Raw genomic sequence first — 15,833 nt, forward strand, 5'->3', positions numbered from 1 at the left:
TAACGGTTATATATACTATGGAAAACAAAGTGAGGAAAAAGCTGTCAAGTGTTTTGAAATAAAAAAAAATATATAAACACAATAATGCTAACAAACGTGTATAACGTGTTGCATAGTCTCGATCATTTTAGCGAATTTATCACCAACATAAAACAACTAAAGTAAAAAGCACCAACATTTTTAGGTTATGTCGAAAACAATTTGAATTGTTTTTAATTTAATTTACAGGTACGTAACACAAGATTCGTTTTTATAAAAAACTTTTGACGTAACAATACCGCATGAATTTCAGACTAGTTGAAACTGAAATTTTGAGATATTCCGTTGCGTACACGACAGACAAGAATCCTTCCCCGGAAAAAAAGTCTATGATTGTAAAATTTACCCATTCTTTACAACATCGGTTTTTCTGATGATGGACCACATTCACCGGCATCAGTCGCCCTTGGCATCTTTTAACTGTGAAAACCCCCTTGATTCTTACTATTGCAAACACTGCAATTTTCAAACTGAACTAACGTTGCTTTTGAAGCGACACATTAAAGACCGTCATGGAATCAAACAAGAAAACAACGACGATTTAATTCTACAATACAATAATGAAAAGTACGTTTGTGGAAAGTGCGGATTTGAGACGCATTTTTCTCTTAAATGGTTATGTCACATGAATGAGTGTCAGTTGGTTGAGGACAAAATCAAGTGGCACCAGTGCGCTGAGTGTCCCTTCAAGAGTAAAGAAAAAGCTGGTTTGAAAAAGCACATTAACGCACGCCATGTAGACGACCTTGACGCCAAATGGTACAAATGTAAACAGTGCTCATTTAGATGTAAACACAACTCATCCTGGACGAGACACGTCAACCGTTGCCATTTGGACGAAAAGGACGGCAAGTGGTACGAATGCCAACAGTGCCCGTACAAGACTAGAGATTGTTCGAACTTAAGGCGTCACCTGATAAGCCAGCATTCGAATGAAAAAAGTATCACGTGGTATCAGTGCAACGAGTGTACATTTAAAACAACCTTTGAGAGGGTTTTGCATAAACACGTGAATGCGCGGCATTCGAACCAACACGACCTCAAATGGTACAATTGTGAACAATGCCAATACAAAACCAAATACCGACAAGCTTTAAATAAACACATGAATGCGCGCCATTTGGACGAGGGCGAAATAGAGTGGCAGCAATGCGCTGAGTGTCCCTTCCGGACTAAAGACAGAACCAGTTTGAAAAGGCACATTAACGCACGGCATCTGGACGACCAAGACGCCAAGTGGTATGAATGTAAACAGTGCTCATTTAGATGTAAACACAACAGGTCCTTGACGAGACACGTGGACGTTTGTCATATGGACGAAAAGGACGGCAAGTGGTATGAATGTCAACAGTGTCCATACAAGACTAGAGATTGTTCAACCTTAACGAAGCACGTGAAATCGCTGCATTTGGAACGATATGACATTAAATGGTATGATTGTGAAAAGTGCCAATTCAAAACCAAATATCCTCAGGCTTTAAAGAAACATATAAATCGGCGGCATTTGGACATGAACGAAATCAAGTGGCACCATTGTAGTGAGTGTCCTTACAAGTGCAAAGATAAAAGCAGTCTGAAAGGTCACATTAACGCACGGCATCTAGATGATGAGGACGTGAAATGGTACGAATGCATACATTGTCCGCACAAAAGTAAGAGTTGTTCGAATTTAAACGACCACGTAAAAAGGCGCCACTCGAATGCGAAAAGAGACCATCTAATAACAAATAAAAATCGTGTTTGACGTCACAGGTGAAGTTTGCACAAAATGTACAGTTAAATTAAAAAAATCGAACCACGGAAAAACCGACAAATAAAAGTTATAAAAATCAGGATATCGAAAAATCAAAAAATCTCAAACTTTGATTTTTTTTCCAAAAGTCTGGATGCCTACAATAAATAGTCAACACGGATGCAGAGAAGCATGTCATTTTATACAATTTAAATAACATTTAATATTGTAAAATTTGAACATGACGTTATCTCATACGACATTCCTTATAAATATACAAAATTTGACAACATTCGGTTTGGTAATTTCTGTTAAATGGAAACGAGAGACCTAATTTTTCAGACTCCAAGGGTCACGAAACATAAAAAAACATGAAAATAGTCATTTGCCCGATGGACTCCATTCGAACGTATTTATTACAAACGTGTATAACGGGCTGCATAATCTTGGTCTCTTTAACGAATTTACTACCAACATGAAACGACTAAAGTAAAAACATAGATTAATATAGATGCGACATACAGTCTGATTTTGCAAAACCACCCTTATTGACATTGGAGTCCTCAAGCGCCAAATTTAAATAGTCGATGCCAATAAAAAACTTGTTTCACTACAACTTGTCACCTGAGAACTTGTTTGATCTACAGACCAGAGCGCGCTCAGGCCAATGTCGACTCTAAGCGTTCAGAAGGGATTTGGTTGGTTTGGACTATAATTTCTGCGGGAAATAGTTGTTTGGTCGGTTTTTATAACGACTAGGTGAATATTTTTGGTACACATTTAGATGATTTTACATATTTTGTTTAACTAAGATTAATTCTTTATTTGTGTTTTATACTAGCAAAACGTCTTAAACTAAGAATATTGTTGAAATTGTAATAACCCAATGGATTTTTTTATGAAAATGTTTTGGAAACACTGTGTTCTATTTTGTATGAATTTTTAAATGTTTTTAGTGACAATTTTTGTGGTTGTTATCAATACACTGTATGATATTAACAGTGAGAAAAAAAATGAAAAATTAAAATAATCGAAAATTTGAAAAATCGAGAAATCTAATAATCGAAAAATCGAAACCTTGAAAAATCGAAATATGGAAGAACTGAAAATCGAAAAATAAAACATCAGAAAATCGAAAAAATGTGAAATTCAAAAATCTAAAATTTAAAAATCGAATAACGAAAAATTGAGAAATCGAAACTCCCAAATTTAAAAAGTCGGATAACTGAAAAACCGAGAAATCGAAAAATCAAAAGATCAAGAAATCATGGAGTCGAAAAGTCGAAGAATTGAGAAACCGAAATAGGCCAAAATCGAAAAATCGAAAAGTTAAAAATTGAACAATTTATAAATTGACAATCAAAATAACGGAAAATCCAAATCTCGATAAATCGAGAAATCAAAAAACTTAAAATTCGAAAAATTGAAAAACTGAGAGATTGAATAATCAAAAGATCGAGAAATCGAAAAGTCATGAAGTCGAAAAATTGAAAAATAGAGAAACCGACAAACAAAAAGTTAAAAGTTGAAAAATTGGAAAAGCGGAAACATAAAAAAAAAACGAAAAAATGGAAAACTGGAAAAAATGAGAAACCGAAATAGGCCAAAATAAAAAATTGAAAAACTGATAAATCGAAAACCTGAACAATCAAATCTCGATAAATCGGGAATGAAAAATTAACAAATCGAAAATTGAAAAATAGAACATCTAAAACCAGGAAGTCGAAAAATCAAAAGACTAAGAAATATTGAAAAACTAAACTATCAAAAGATTGAACAATCTAAAATTTAAAAATCCAAAAATTGAAAAACCGAAAAAGTAAAGCACATCGAAAGATCCAGAAGTCAGAAATAGAAAAGTCGAAGAAATGAAATATTGAAAAATCCTAAACTGAAATATCGAAAAATCAAAAAAGTGAAGTCGAAAAATAGAAACCTTAAAAAATCGAAAAATTGAAAAATCAAAAACCTGAAAAATCAAAAAATTAAAGAATTGAAGAACAGAAAAATCGAAACACTCGAAGGTCAAGAAATGGGAAAATCAAAACATCGATTAATTGAAAAATCGATAAATTGAGAGTTTATAAAAGTCAAATTTGAAAAATTAAAAAATCGAAAATTTGACAAAATGACATGTGAAAAACCGAAAATCTAAAACCGCGAATTCGAAAAATCAAAAGATTAAGAAATCGAAACATTTGAAAAATTCGAAAACTTGAAAAATTGAAATATCGAAGAACTGAAATGAAAAATCGAGAAATCGAAAAATCTAAAATTTTAAGAATTAAAAAATCGAAAATTTAAAAATCGAAAAATTGAAAAATCGAAAATGTGAAAAAGTCGACACATCGAAAAATCCAGGAGTCAAAAATCGAAAAGTCGAAGAATCAAAATATTGAAAAATCCCAAAACTGAGATATCGAAAAACTGAAAAATGGGAAAACCTGAAAAATCCGAAAACTGACATATCCAAAAACTGAGAACCTAAAAAGTCAAAAAATTGAGCAATCGAAAAATCCATAAAGTGAAGTCGAAAAATCGAAACCTTAAAAAAACTAAAAAATGAAAAATCAAAAACCTGAAAAATCGAAAAATTAAAGAATTGAACAGGAATATCGAAACCCTAGAAAGTCAAGAAATGGGAAAATCAAAACATCGGTTAATTGAAAAATCGAAAAATTAATAGTTTATAAATGTCAAATTTGAAAAATTGAAAAATCGAAAATTATAAAAAACGACAATTGAAAAACAGAAAATCTAAAACCGGAAAGTCGAAAAATCGAAAGATTAAGATTAGAAATCGAAATATTTGAAAAATTGAAATATGGAAGAGCTAAAATGAAAAATCGAGAAATAGAAAAATCTAAAATTTTAAATATTGAAAAATTAAAATACCAAAAAATTGAGAAATCTAAAATTTAAAAATCGAAAATTAAGTAAAAAGTCGACACATCGAAAAATCCAGAAGTCAAAAATGGAAAAGTCGAAGAACAGAAATATTGAAAAATCCCAAAACTGAAATATCGAAAAACTGAGAATCTAAAGAATCGAAAAATTGAAACATAAAAAATCTGCAAAATCGTAAGATCGAAAAATTGAATAATAAGTAAACTGAAAAATCCTAAAACTGAAATGTCGAAAAACCGAGAAATTAAAAAATTGAAAAATTGAGAAATCGAAAAACCAAAAAAGTGAAGTTGAAAAATCGAAACCTGAAAAAATAGAAAAATTGAAAAACCAAAAAACCTGAAAAATCAATTAATCGAAAAATCGACAAATAAAGAGTTTATAAAAGTCAAAAATTGAAAAATCGAAATATTTAAAAATCGTAAAATTGAAGAGAGAAACTGAAAACCGAGAAATTGAAAAATTGAGAAATTAAAAATTAAATAATAAATAGGAGTAAACTGAAAAGTCCCCAAACTAAAATTTCGATAAACTGAGAATTCGAAAGTTGAAACAGCAAGAAATTATAGGTTAGGATGTGTATCAGATCACGGACCATGGCTTATAAATCAAATCGTTTCCGAACGCTTAGAGTCGACATTGGCCTGAGTGCGCTCTGGTCTGTAGATCAAACAAGTTCTCAGACGACGAACTGTAATTCGTGCGACCTGAATTTAGAGTGAAGGAAACAGTAAGCAGCTTGTAATATTCTGGTAAATCAAGTGTCAATTTGTCGAAAGTAAAACGCGTCGTTAAAAATGTTATTACATTTTTTCCAGTTAATTTTATTCCTAGTTAGAAACGAACACTGTTGCCAACATAAGTCGAGGAGCCTTCAACCGTCATTTAATTTAAAATATGACGCTTCTCGATGTTCTCTGGTAAAAAGTACCAACATTTTGAGGTTATATCGAAAACATTTTGAATTGTTTGTAATTTAATTTATAGGTACGTTACACAAGATTCGTTCTTATAATAACCTTTTAACGTAACAATACTCCATGAATTTCAGACTAGTTGAAACGGAAACTTTGAAACATTCTATAACGTACACGGCAAAAAAGAATTCTTCCCTGATAAAAGTCTGCAGCTGTAAAATTTGCCCATTCGTTACAACGTCGTTTTTTCTGATGATGAACCACGTTCGCCGTCATCAGTCGCCTTTGCTACCTTCTAACTGTGCAAACCCCCTTGATTCTTACCATTGCAAACACTGCAATTTTCAAACCGAACTAACGCTGCTTTTCAAGCAACACATTAAAGAACACCATGGAATTAAACACGACAACGACGATTTAATTCTACAATACAATAATCAAAAGTACGTTTGCGAAAAGTGCGGTTTTGAGACGCATTTTTCGCTCAAATGGTTATGTCACATGAACAAGTGTCAACAATGTAACGAAAAAGCCGGTTTGAAAAAGCACATTAACGCACGACATGTAGACGACCTTGGCGGCAAATGGTACAAATGCATACAGTGCTCATTTAGATGTAAACACAACTCATCTTTGTCTCGACACATGAACCGTTGTCATTTGATCGAAGAGGATGGCGACTGGTATGAATGCGAACAGTGCCCGTACAAGACTAGATATCGTTCGAACTTAAGGCGTCACCTGATAAACCACCACTCGAATGGAAAAAGTATCACGTGGTATGAGTGCAACGAGTGTCCGGTTAAAACAAGAAACAAGAGGGTTTTCCAGAAACACGTGAAAGTGCGACATTCCAACGGACACGGGGGCATTAAATGGTACAATTGTGAAAAATGCCAATACAAAAGCGAATACCGCAACGCTTTAAATAAACACGTGAATGCGCGCCATTTGGACGAGGACGAAATAGAGTGGCACTACTGCAGTAAGTGTCCGTACAAGTACAAACGCAAAGGAGATTTGAATAGACACATTAACGCTCGGCATCTGGCCGACCAAGACGCGAAGTGGTACGAATGCGAACAGTGCTCATTTAGATGTAAATACAACAAGTCCTTGATGAGACACGTGAACGTTTGTCATTTGGACGAAAAGGACGGCAAGTGGTATGAATGTCAACAGTGTCCATACAAGACTAGAGAGGCTTCGACCCTAGCGAAGCACGTGAAATCGCTGCATTCTGAACAATATGACATCAAATGGTTTGATTGTGAAAAGTGCCAATACAAAACCAAATACCCTCAGTCTTTAAAGAAACATATAAATAGGCGGCATTCGGACGAGAATGAAATCAAGTGGCACCGCTGCAGTGAGTGTCATTACAAATGCAAAGATATGAGAAGTTTGAAAGATCATATTAACGCACGGCATCTAGATGATCAGGACGTGAAATTGGTACGAATGCAGATATTGTCCACACAAAAGTAAGAGTTGTTTGAATTTAAACGACCACATAAGAAGGTGCCACTCGAATGCGAAAAATGTACTTTTGACACTGTGAATAAAAAATATATTTATTATTAAAAAGCGAACAAGATTTTCATAATATAATGACTGATTTTCCAAATAAATATGATTTTTTAAATTAAGAAAATGTTTCAGTTCTTCCTGACAATTATATTTTTTATCTGACCAGCTATTTTTACAAAATTTAATGATTTTATTTAACACTGGATCATCATTAGTTTCTTTTACAAATAATAACCATTGATTAAATACATATAGATAGACCCATGCTATTGTTTGGAGCGAACAGGCCAACGGCCGGCGAACAAGAGATGGCGCACCAACAGTCGGCCGTCAAACGCCGGCGAAAAGCTTGGACACCAATCGCGCGCGTAGATAACCCAAATCGCAGCAACAATACATTTAATAAAGCTACCACTCGACAGAGGGCGACGAAAACAATGTGTAAAAATCTCATAGTAACCATTTATATAATTTGCAACGTTGCCAGATGAGCCTAGCACAACTTTGCCGTTATTTCTAGTCGATTAGATTTTATTTCGTTTAAAAGTTTCTGGTGAATAAATGGAATTATTATAATGAATAAACAATACAAACAAATTATTACTTGTTATTTTAAATACTTGTTAGTGTTGATGAAAACATAAATGGTAATTAAAGTTATTCTAAATACGGTCCGGTCCGGTAGCTCAAATTTTACAGTACGAGTGATATGTTTCAGGACGAGTAGGTAGCCGAGTCTTTAATTTCGAAACGAGTACTGCGAAAAGAGTTACCGGACGTATGTTGTTATGTATTTTATTTCATACTGTCAACATACTTTTTTATTCGATAAAATTATTATTATTTTGAGAAAAAATCCAAATCGAGTCACTTTTTCTGACATCGTTAGCAACCGCTTTTTGGTAAATGTTTTAATTTGTTTATTCGTGCAAATCAGCATCATACGTTTAAACACATAGTACTTATAACACTTTACAGGACTTATTGTTTTGTATAATCCGACTCGATGGACGAATGTTTTGTGCAATCCGTCTCGAAGGACCAATGTTTGTGCAACTCGGCTCGTCCTACCAGTATTTTTTGTAATCTGGTTGATACGACAATGTGATACCGAATTGTACTTTGATATTGCTCCAAGGACCTTTGTTTTCTTGCGTGCGAGATAATAGACAGCGTTCGGTTTCGATGTTTAATACAGGACGGTTACAGAAGTACTAAATTTACATTTGTATTTACAATAACAGGTAAAGCAAAAGAGACCCAAAAGGGTCAGTGGCCGCTTCCGGAAATGGAACACTTGTCCTTTTTGGCCACGGAGGTAGAAGAGTGTCTCTTCTACCTCCGTGTTTTTGGCTCAATTGTATCGGACTTGTCCGTTTTTTTTATTTTACCGGAATAGTTCGATCCAGTAAAACGTCAAACTTGACATAGTATGAAGTAAAATAAATAAATTTTATGATGTAAATACAATTAATAAGTGTATCGATAATAATTCGCTACTGAAAATTTATTGAAATATAATTTGTGTTAAAAAAAGATTTTTGTGGTTTTATGGTTTATTAAATGTAATTAAAATAAATAATATCAAGAACTTGTATTATATATCAAAAACATTCATTGTAAATAAGAAAATTATGTAAATAAACCATAAAACCATACAAAATTTTCCTGCGACCTCTATTCAAAATCCCAGTTTACCAATAAGAATTAAGGCACAAAGATGTTTCACTGAATTTATTACCGATTTTTCAAGAAAAGTATGCTTATAAGCCTATAAGCGTCTAATGGGTTAAAACAACAAATAATAATCACAATTTATTTGTTTTATGTGTTCATTACAATAATCCCATTTATTTACCAGAAACTTCTAAATGAAATAATATCTGGTTGACGAGAAATATCCGCAAATTTGTGTTAGGCTCATCTGGCAACGTTTTCGGTAGGTAGGTATCAATGGAATAATGCGATTAGGTATACTGACCGTTTTAAGGAGTGCTCGTCCAATAGTGCGTAAATTAAAAGATTTGGTAATTTTCTTGGAAGAGTTTGTTTCTTCAATGAAAATTTATGGTTTTTAATTCTTCGGCCGCTTGAAAGTCTCGCCATGTGAAAATAGATTATTTGATAACCTGTTTCGTAATAATTGTAAATACGAACAAAAGCATATTTGCTTATTCTAAACAACTGGCCATATCGATTCCAAACTTGTACAGATATGTTTTTTATTGTTTCTGTTTTCAATGAAATAAATTTTATTTGCAAAATACCTAATGTCTAACGACATATCACGCATACATACTACCCCATTTACTATATTTTCAATCTGTGCATTTTTCGCTTCATTCGTAGGAGCCAAGTAAGAAGTATCAGTGAGACCGGCGGACTTTCAATAGCTCGTAAATGAAAAGATTTAGTAAAGTTTCCTAGAACAGTCTGTCTCTTCCTAAAAAAATTTAGACATTTTTACTATGAAATATAGGTACAATACGGTATATTCCACTGTTTGTTTTCTTTGAGATACGACTAGTTCTTGTGCCGAAGTGAAACACCAAAAAGTCTAAAGTCCGGAAATCAGAGTGAATTTTAAAACACATAAAACGACTTCTTTATTTATTTAAATATTGTCCTGTAACGTCCTGTGACGTGGAATGGAGTTTCTTAATGTACAAAAGTATGTTAGATAATAACCGAAAAATTTTCTTGATTAAAACTAAAGGAAACACAATTATTACTTGGAATAAAAATAAAGAATATCAAGAACTGGTGCTATGTATTAAAAATATTTAATTTCAAATAAGTAAATTATGTTAATAAACCATAAAACCACAAAAATCTTTTTTTAACACAAATTATATTTCAATAAATTTTCAGTAGCGAATTATCGATATACTTAATTGTATTTACATCATAATAGTTATTTATTATACAAGCGGTTAAAGTGAATGTTTAATGAGCGGCCAGTTTAAGGCGAGCGCCTTAAGACCACGAGTTACACATTCATTTTAATCGCGAGTGTAATACAAACTTTTATTCAATTTTGACAACCCCAAGTCCCAAATTGTGAAAAAATTGGTGATTCAAAGTTCACATTCGAGAAACGTCAGAATTGACAGCGACCAAATAAAAGTTTTATATGCGTAGAATTTAGGTTACAATATCAGGTGTGTGTGTGTAGTATGTGACTCTGGCGACGGTGTTTGTTTATTTTAAACAAACTAAAATTATCGAAAAATTGCAAATTCATGCAAGATTCCAACGGCAAAACTTGCTCCCAAAAAAGAGCAAATCAGAAAGTGTATCAAAAGTTCCTTAGATGGAAAGAGCAGCAAGGCATTGGAGAAATTACAGAAATGGTAACCATGGTTTTAAAACAGCAAAATAAAAATTTTATTTCGCTAGCGGTTTAAAAATTTTATGGTGCTACCGGATAAACCAAAGCTTTAGTGGCCTACTGACGGCAAAATAAACGTTTGTTTACATGTCAAAATTGAATAAAATTTATTTATTTTACTTCATACTATGTCAAGTTTGACGTTTTACTGGATCGAACGATTCCGGTAAAATAAAAAAAACGGACAAGTCCGATAAAATTGAGCCAAAAAGGACAAGTGTTCCATTTCCGGAAGCGGCCACTGACCCTTTTGGGTCTCTTTTGCTTTACCTGTTATTGTAAATACAAATGTAAATTTAGTACTTCTGTAATCGTCCTGTATTAAACATCGAAACCGAACGCTGTCTATTATCTCGCACGCAAGAAAACAAAGGTCCTTGGAGCAATATCAAAGTACAATTCGGTATCACATTGTCGTATCAACCAGATTACAAAAAATACTGGTAGGACGAGCCGAGTTGCACAAACATTGGTCCTTCGAGACGGATTGCACAAAACATTCGTCCATCGAGTCGGATTATACAAAACAATAAGTCCTGTAAAGTGTTATAAGTACTATGTGTTTAAACATATGATGCTGATTTGCACGAATAAACAAATTAAAACATTTACCAAAGAGCGGTTGCTAACGATTTCAGAAAAAGTGACTCGATTTGGATTTTTTCTCAAAATAATAATAATATTATCGAATAAAAAAGTATGTTGACAGTATGAAATAAAATACATAACAACATACGTCCGGTAACTCTTTTCGCAGTACTCGTTTCGAAATTAAAGACTCGGCTACCTACTCGTCCTGAAACATATCACTCGTACTGTAAAATTTGAGCTACCGGACCGGACCGTATTTAGAATAACTTTAATTACCATTTATGTTTTCATCAACACTAACAAGTATTTAAAATAACAAGTAATAATTTGTTTGTATTGTTTATTCATTATAATAATTCCATTTATTCACCAGAAACTTTTAAACGAAATAAAATCTAATCGACTAGAAATAACGGCAAAGTTGTGCTAGGCTCATCTGGCAACGTTGCAAATTATATAAATGGTTACTATGAGATTTTTACACATTGTTTTCGTCGCCCTCTGTAGAGTGGTAGCTTTATTAAATGTATTGTTGCTGCGATTTGGGTTATCTACGCGCGCGATTGGTGTCCAAGCTTTTCGCCGGCGTTTGACGGCCGACTGTTGGTGCGCCATCTCTTGTTCGCCGGCCGTTGGCCTGTTCGCTCCAAACAATAGCATGGGTCTATCTATATGTATTTAATCAATGTAATAACTAACAAACGTGTATAACGTGTTGCATACCCTGGATCTATGTTTTAACGAATTTACTACCAACATAAAACAACTAAAATAAAAAGCACCAACATTTTGAGGTTATGTCGAAGACATTTTGAATTGTTTTTAATTTAATTTACAGGTACGTAACACAAAATTCGTTTTTATAATATACTTTTAACGTAACAACACGGCATGAATTTCAGACCAGTCGAAATGGTGACTTTGCAATTTTCCGAATCCTTCACGGCCCCCAAGAAACCATCTCTGGTCAATGTCCACGCTTGTAAAATTTGCCCATACGTTACAACATCGTTTTTTCTGATGATAAACCACGTTCGGCGCCATCAGTCGCCTTTGGAATCTTTTAACTGTGAAAACCCCCTTGATTCTTACCATTGCAAACACTGCAATTTTCAAACCGAACTAACGTTGCTTTTCAAGGCACACACTAAAGAACATCATGGAATTAAACACGAAAACGACAGTTTAATTGTACAACACAACAATCAAAAGTATGTTTGTGAAAAGTGCGAATTTGAGACGCATTTTTCGCTTAAATGGTTACGTCACAGGAAAGAGTGCCAACAACCAAATTCCAAACTGCAGCATTTTTTGGTTGAGGACAAAATCAAGTGGCTCCACTGCGCTGACTGTACCTTCAAGAGTAAAGGAAAACGCGGTTTGAGAAGGCACATTAACGCACGACATGTAGACGACCTTGTCGCGAAATGGTACGAATGTAAACAGTGCTCATTTAGATCTAAATACAACCAATCTTTGTCGCGACATGTGATCAGTTGTCATTTAGACAAAAAGGACGGCAAGTGGTACGAATGCCAACAGTGTCCTTACAAGACTAGAGAATATTCGAAATTAAGGAGTCACATGATAAGCCAGCATTCAAATGGAGAAAGTATCACGTGGTATCAGTGCAACGAGTGTACATTTAAAACAACATTCGATAGGGTTTTAGAGATGCACGTGAACGCGCGACATTCGAACCGACACTTTGTTAAATGGTACGATTGTGAAAAATGCCAATACAAAACCAAATGCCGGTTTAAATTAAATAAACACATGAATGCGCGGCATTTGGACGAGGACGAAGTAGAGTGGCACCACTGCACTCAGTGTCCGTACAAGTCCAAAGACAAAGACGGTTTGAAAAGACACATTAACGCACGGCATCTGGACGACCAAGACGCGAAGTGGTATGAATGTAAACAGTGTCCATTCAAGACTAGAGATTGTTCGGCCCTAAAGAAGCACGTGAATTCTCAGCATTTGGAACGATTTGACATCAAATGGTATGATTGTGAAAAGTGCCAATTCAAAACCAAATACCCCCAGTCTTTAAGGATTCATATAAATCGCTGGCATTTGGACAAGAATGAAATCAATTGGCACCACTGCAGTGAGTGTGCCTTCAGGAGCAAAAACAAAGGAGGTTTGAAAAGTCACATTAACGCACGGCATCTGAGCGACCAGGACGCGAAATGGTACGAATGCACACACTGTTCACACAAAACTAAGAATCCTTCAAATTTAAACTACCACATAAAAACACAGCACTTGAAAGCGAAAAGTGACCATCTAATAGCAGACAAAAATCGAGTTTGACGTTACAAATTAAAACAAACTGATTAATTGAAATATCAAGAAATTGATCCAAAATTTTAATGTTTAAAAATTGTGAAAACGAAAACTCAAAAATTAAAAAATCGAAACATTGAAGAATCCCGGAACTGAAATATCGTAAAATTGACAAGTGGAAAAGTCGAACAATCAAAAAAATCTCAAAGTTTGACTGAGTAAAAATTCAAGACGGATTCATAAACCAGAAGCAGAACAGTATGTCATTTTATTCGGTAATTTCGGTTATTACCTGTCAACAGACTGACAGACGGAAACTGTGATATTTAATTGTTATATATATATTATCCCTAATATACTCTGAAGCTCTTTTTTAATTTTTGGATCTTTAGTGGCCAGTGTTGCTTTGATTCTGTCTGAATCAGTTTCAACACCTTGAGACGAAAATATTTTCACTGACTTAGTTTTCAGTTGTAATTTATCTTTGTTAAATGTATCCCCCAAAAATTTTTATTCATAATCTCGAAACATCCAAATGGCTGTAAAAACACTTTTTATGACTTAAATGTTCGACAATACCTTTTAACACTTTTAATTAAATTTAACTTCGTAACACCTAGAATTGGGGTTACAAAATTGTCAATCGCAATAAAATTATCTAAAATCTCAAAATTTTTTGACGGACAATTCAGTGAGATTTTACCACAGACGAAGAATTCTTTACTGGTCTGTTGATCCAACAAACCGTTAAGCGTGTATAAAGAGTTGCATAACCTTGATCGGTCACCAATTGACTACCAACATTAAGCAACTAAAGTATCAACATGGTGTCAAGAGTATATTCTATGGTGTCAATAGTTCTAGGTTATGTTTAAACCAATGTGAGTTCTTGTTTTGTTTTTAATTTAACTCAGAGGTAAAAATTCAAGATTCTTTATAATGATCATCTTTGAATAAATTTCAGACTAGTCGAAATGGTGACTTTGCAATATGCCGAATCCGTCACGGCCCCCAAGAAACCCTCTCTGATCGATGTCCACGCTTGTAAAATTTGCCCGTACGTTACAACATCGTTTTTCCTGATGATGAACCACATACGCCGCCATCAGTCGCCTTTGGTACCTTTTAACTGCGAAAACCCCCTTCATTCTTACCATTGCAAACACTGTAATTTTCAAACCGAACTAACGTTGCATTTCAAGCAACACATTAAAGAACACCATGGAATTAAACACGAAAACGACGATTTAATTGTACAACACAAAAATCAAAAGTACGTTTGTGTAAAGTGCGGATTCGAGACGCATTTTTTGCTTAAATGTTTATGTCACATTCGAGAGTGTCAACAGTCTAAAGACCAACCAAATTTGAAAAGGAATATTAACGCACGACATGTAGACGACCTTGACGCCAAATGGTACAAATGTAAACAGTGCTCGTTTAGATGTAAACGCAACTCATCTTTGTTGGGACACGTGAACCTCTGTCATTTTGACGAAGAGAATGACGAGTGGAACGAATGCCAACAGGGTCCGGACAGGACTAGAGATTGTTCGAACTTAAGGAGTGACGTGAGAAGCCAGCATTCGGATGGGAAAAGTATCACGTGGTATCAGTGCAACGAGTGTCCAGTTAAAACAAGAGACAAGAGGGTTTTGCAGAAACACGTGAAAGCACGACATTCCAACGGACACAGAGGCATTAAATGCTACAATTGTGAAAAATGCCAATTCAAAACCAAATACCGGCACGTTTTAAATAGACACATGAATGCGCGGCATTTGGACGAAAGCGAAATAGAGTGGCACCACTGCACTCAGTGTCCTTTCAAAAGCAAAAACAAAGGCAGTTTGAAAAAACACATTAACGCACGGCATCTGGACGACCAAGACGCGAAGTGGTATGAATGTAAACAGTGCTCATTTAGATGTAAACAGTACGACTCCTTGATGAGACATGTGAACGCCTGTCATTTAGACGAAAAGGACGGCAAGTGGTATGAATGTAAACAGTGTCCATACAAGACTAGAGCATGTTCGTCGCTAACGAAACACGTGAAATCCCACCATGACATAAAATGGTATCATTGTGAAAAGTGCCAATACAAAGCCAAACACCTCTACTGTTTAAAGAAACATATAAATCGGCGGCATTTAGACATGAATGAAATCAAGTGGCACCACTGCAGTGAGTGTCCTTACAAGTGTAAAGAGAAATGGCATCTGAAAGACCATATTAACGCACGGCATCTGAGCGACCAGGACGCGAAATGGTACGAATGCACATATTGTACACACAAAACTAAGAATAGTTCGAATTTAAAACACCACATAAAAAGGTACCACTTGAAAGCGAAAATTGACCATTTAATAGCAGACAAAAATCGAGTTTGACACCACATATGAAGTGTAAATAAAGTGTATGCAGACTTTTA

General features: G+C 34.5%; 4 protein-coding genes across 5 annotated transcripts; all 4 read left to right on the forward strand.

Annotated features, from left to right (window-relative positions):
- The first annotated feature begins 157 nt into the window (after window positions 1-157).
- On the forward strand, window positions 158-2,063 carry LOC135140479 (zinc finger Y-chromosomal protein-like). The gene is made up of 2 exons (XM_064071054.1): window positions 158-228; window positions 293-2,063. Exon 2 carries the CDS (start codon window positions 413-415, stop codon window positions 1,781-1,783), a length of 1,371 nt encoding a protein of 456 aa, XP_063927124.1. The 5' UTR covers window positions 158-228; window positions 293-412; the 3' UTR covers window positions 1,784-2,063.
- A 3,507-nt stretch (window positions 2,064-5,570) lies between these two features.
- LOC135140468 (zinc finger Y-chromosomal protein-like) lies at window positions 5,571-7,249 on the forward strand. Its single transcript, XM_064071027.1, has 2 exons — window positions 5,571-5,665; window positions 5,730-7,249. The coding sequence occupies exon 2, from the start codon at window positions 5,848-5,850 to the stop codon at window positions 7,081-7,083; it is 1,236 nt and encodes a 411-aa protein (XP_063927097.1). The 5' UTR covers window positions 5,571-5,665; window positions 5,730-5,847; the 3' UTR covers window positions 7,084-7,249.
- A 4,637-nt stretch (window positions 7,250-11,886) lies between these two features.
- LOC135140478 (zinc finger protein 711-like) lies at window positions 11,887-13,770 on the forward strand. Its single transcript, XM_064071053.1, has 2 exons — window positions 11,887-11,945; window positions 12,010-13,770. The coding sequence occupies exon 2, from the start codon at window positions 12,020-12,022 to the stop codon at window positions 13,424-13,426; it is 1,407 nt and encodes a 468-aa protein (XP_063927123.1). The 5' UTR covers window positions 11,887-11,945; window positions 12,010-12,019; the 3' UTR covers window positions 13,427-13,770.
- A 471-nt stretch (window positions 13,771-14,241) lies between these two features.
- On the forward strand, window positions 14,242-15,833 carry LOC135140477 (zinc finger Y-chromosomal protein-like). 2 transcript variants are annotated; one of them, XM_064071052.1, is made up of 2 exons: window positions 14,242-14,315; window positions 14,364-15,833. In XM_064071052.1, exon 2 carries the CDS (start codon window positions 14,374-14,376, stop codon window positions 15,790-15,792), a length of 1,419 nt encoding a protein of 472 aa, XP_063927122.1. In that variant the 5' UTR covers window positions 14,242-14,315; window positions 14,364-14,373; the 3' UTR covers window positions 15,793-15,833. The 2 variants fall into 2 exon arrangements, with proteins under 2 accessions (XP_063927122.1, XP_063927121.1); XM_064071051.1 differs by having other exon boundaries at window positions 14,246-14,280.

The sequence above is a fragment of the Zophobas morio genome, unplaced genomic scaffold (genome assembly GCF_036711695.1).
Source record: "Zophobas morio isolate AGI-343-1 ecotype UQ-CSIRO unplaced genomic scaffold, CSIRO_AGI_Zmor_V1 ptg000040l, whole genome shotgun sequence".
Lineage (NCBI taxonomy): Eukaryota > Metazoa > Arthropoda > Insecta > Coleoptera > Tenebrionidae > Zophobas > Zophobas morio.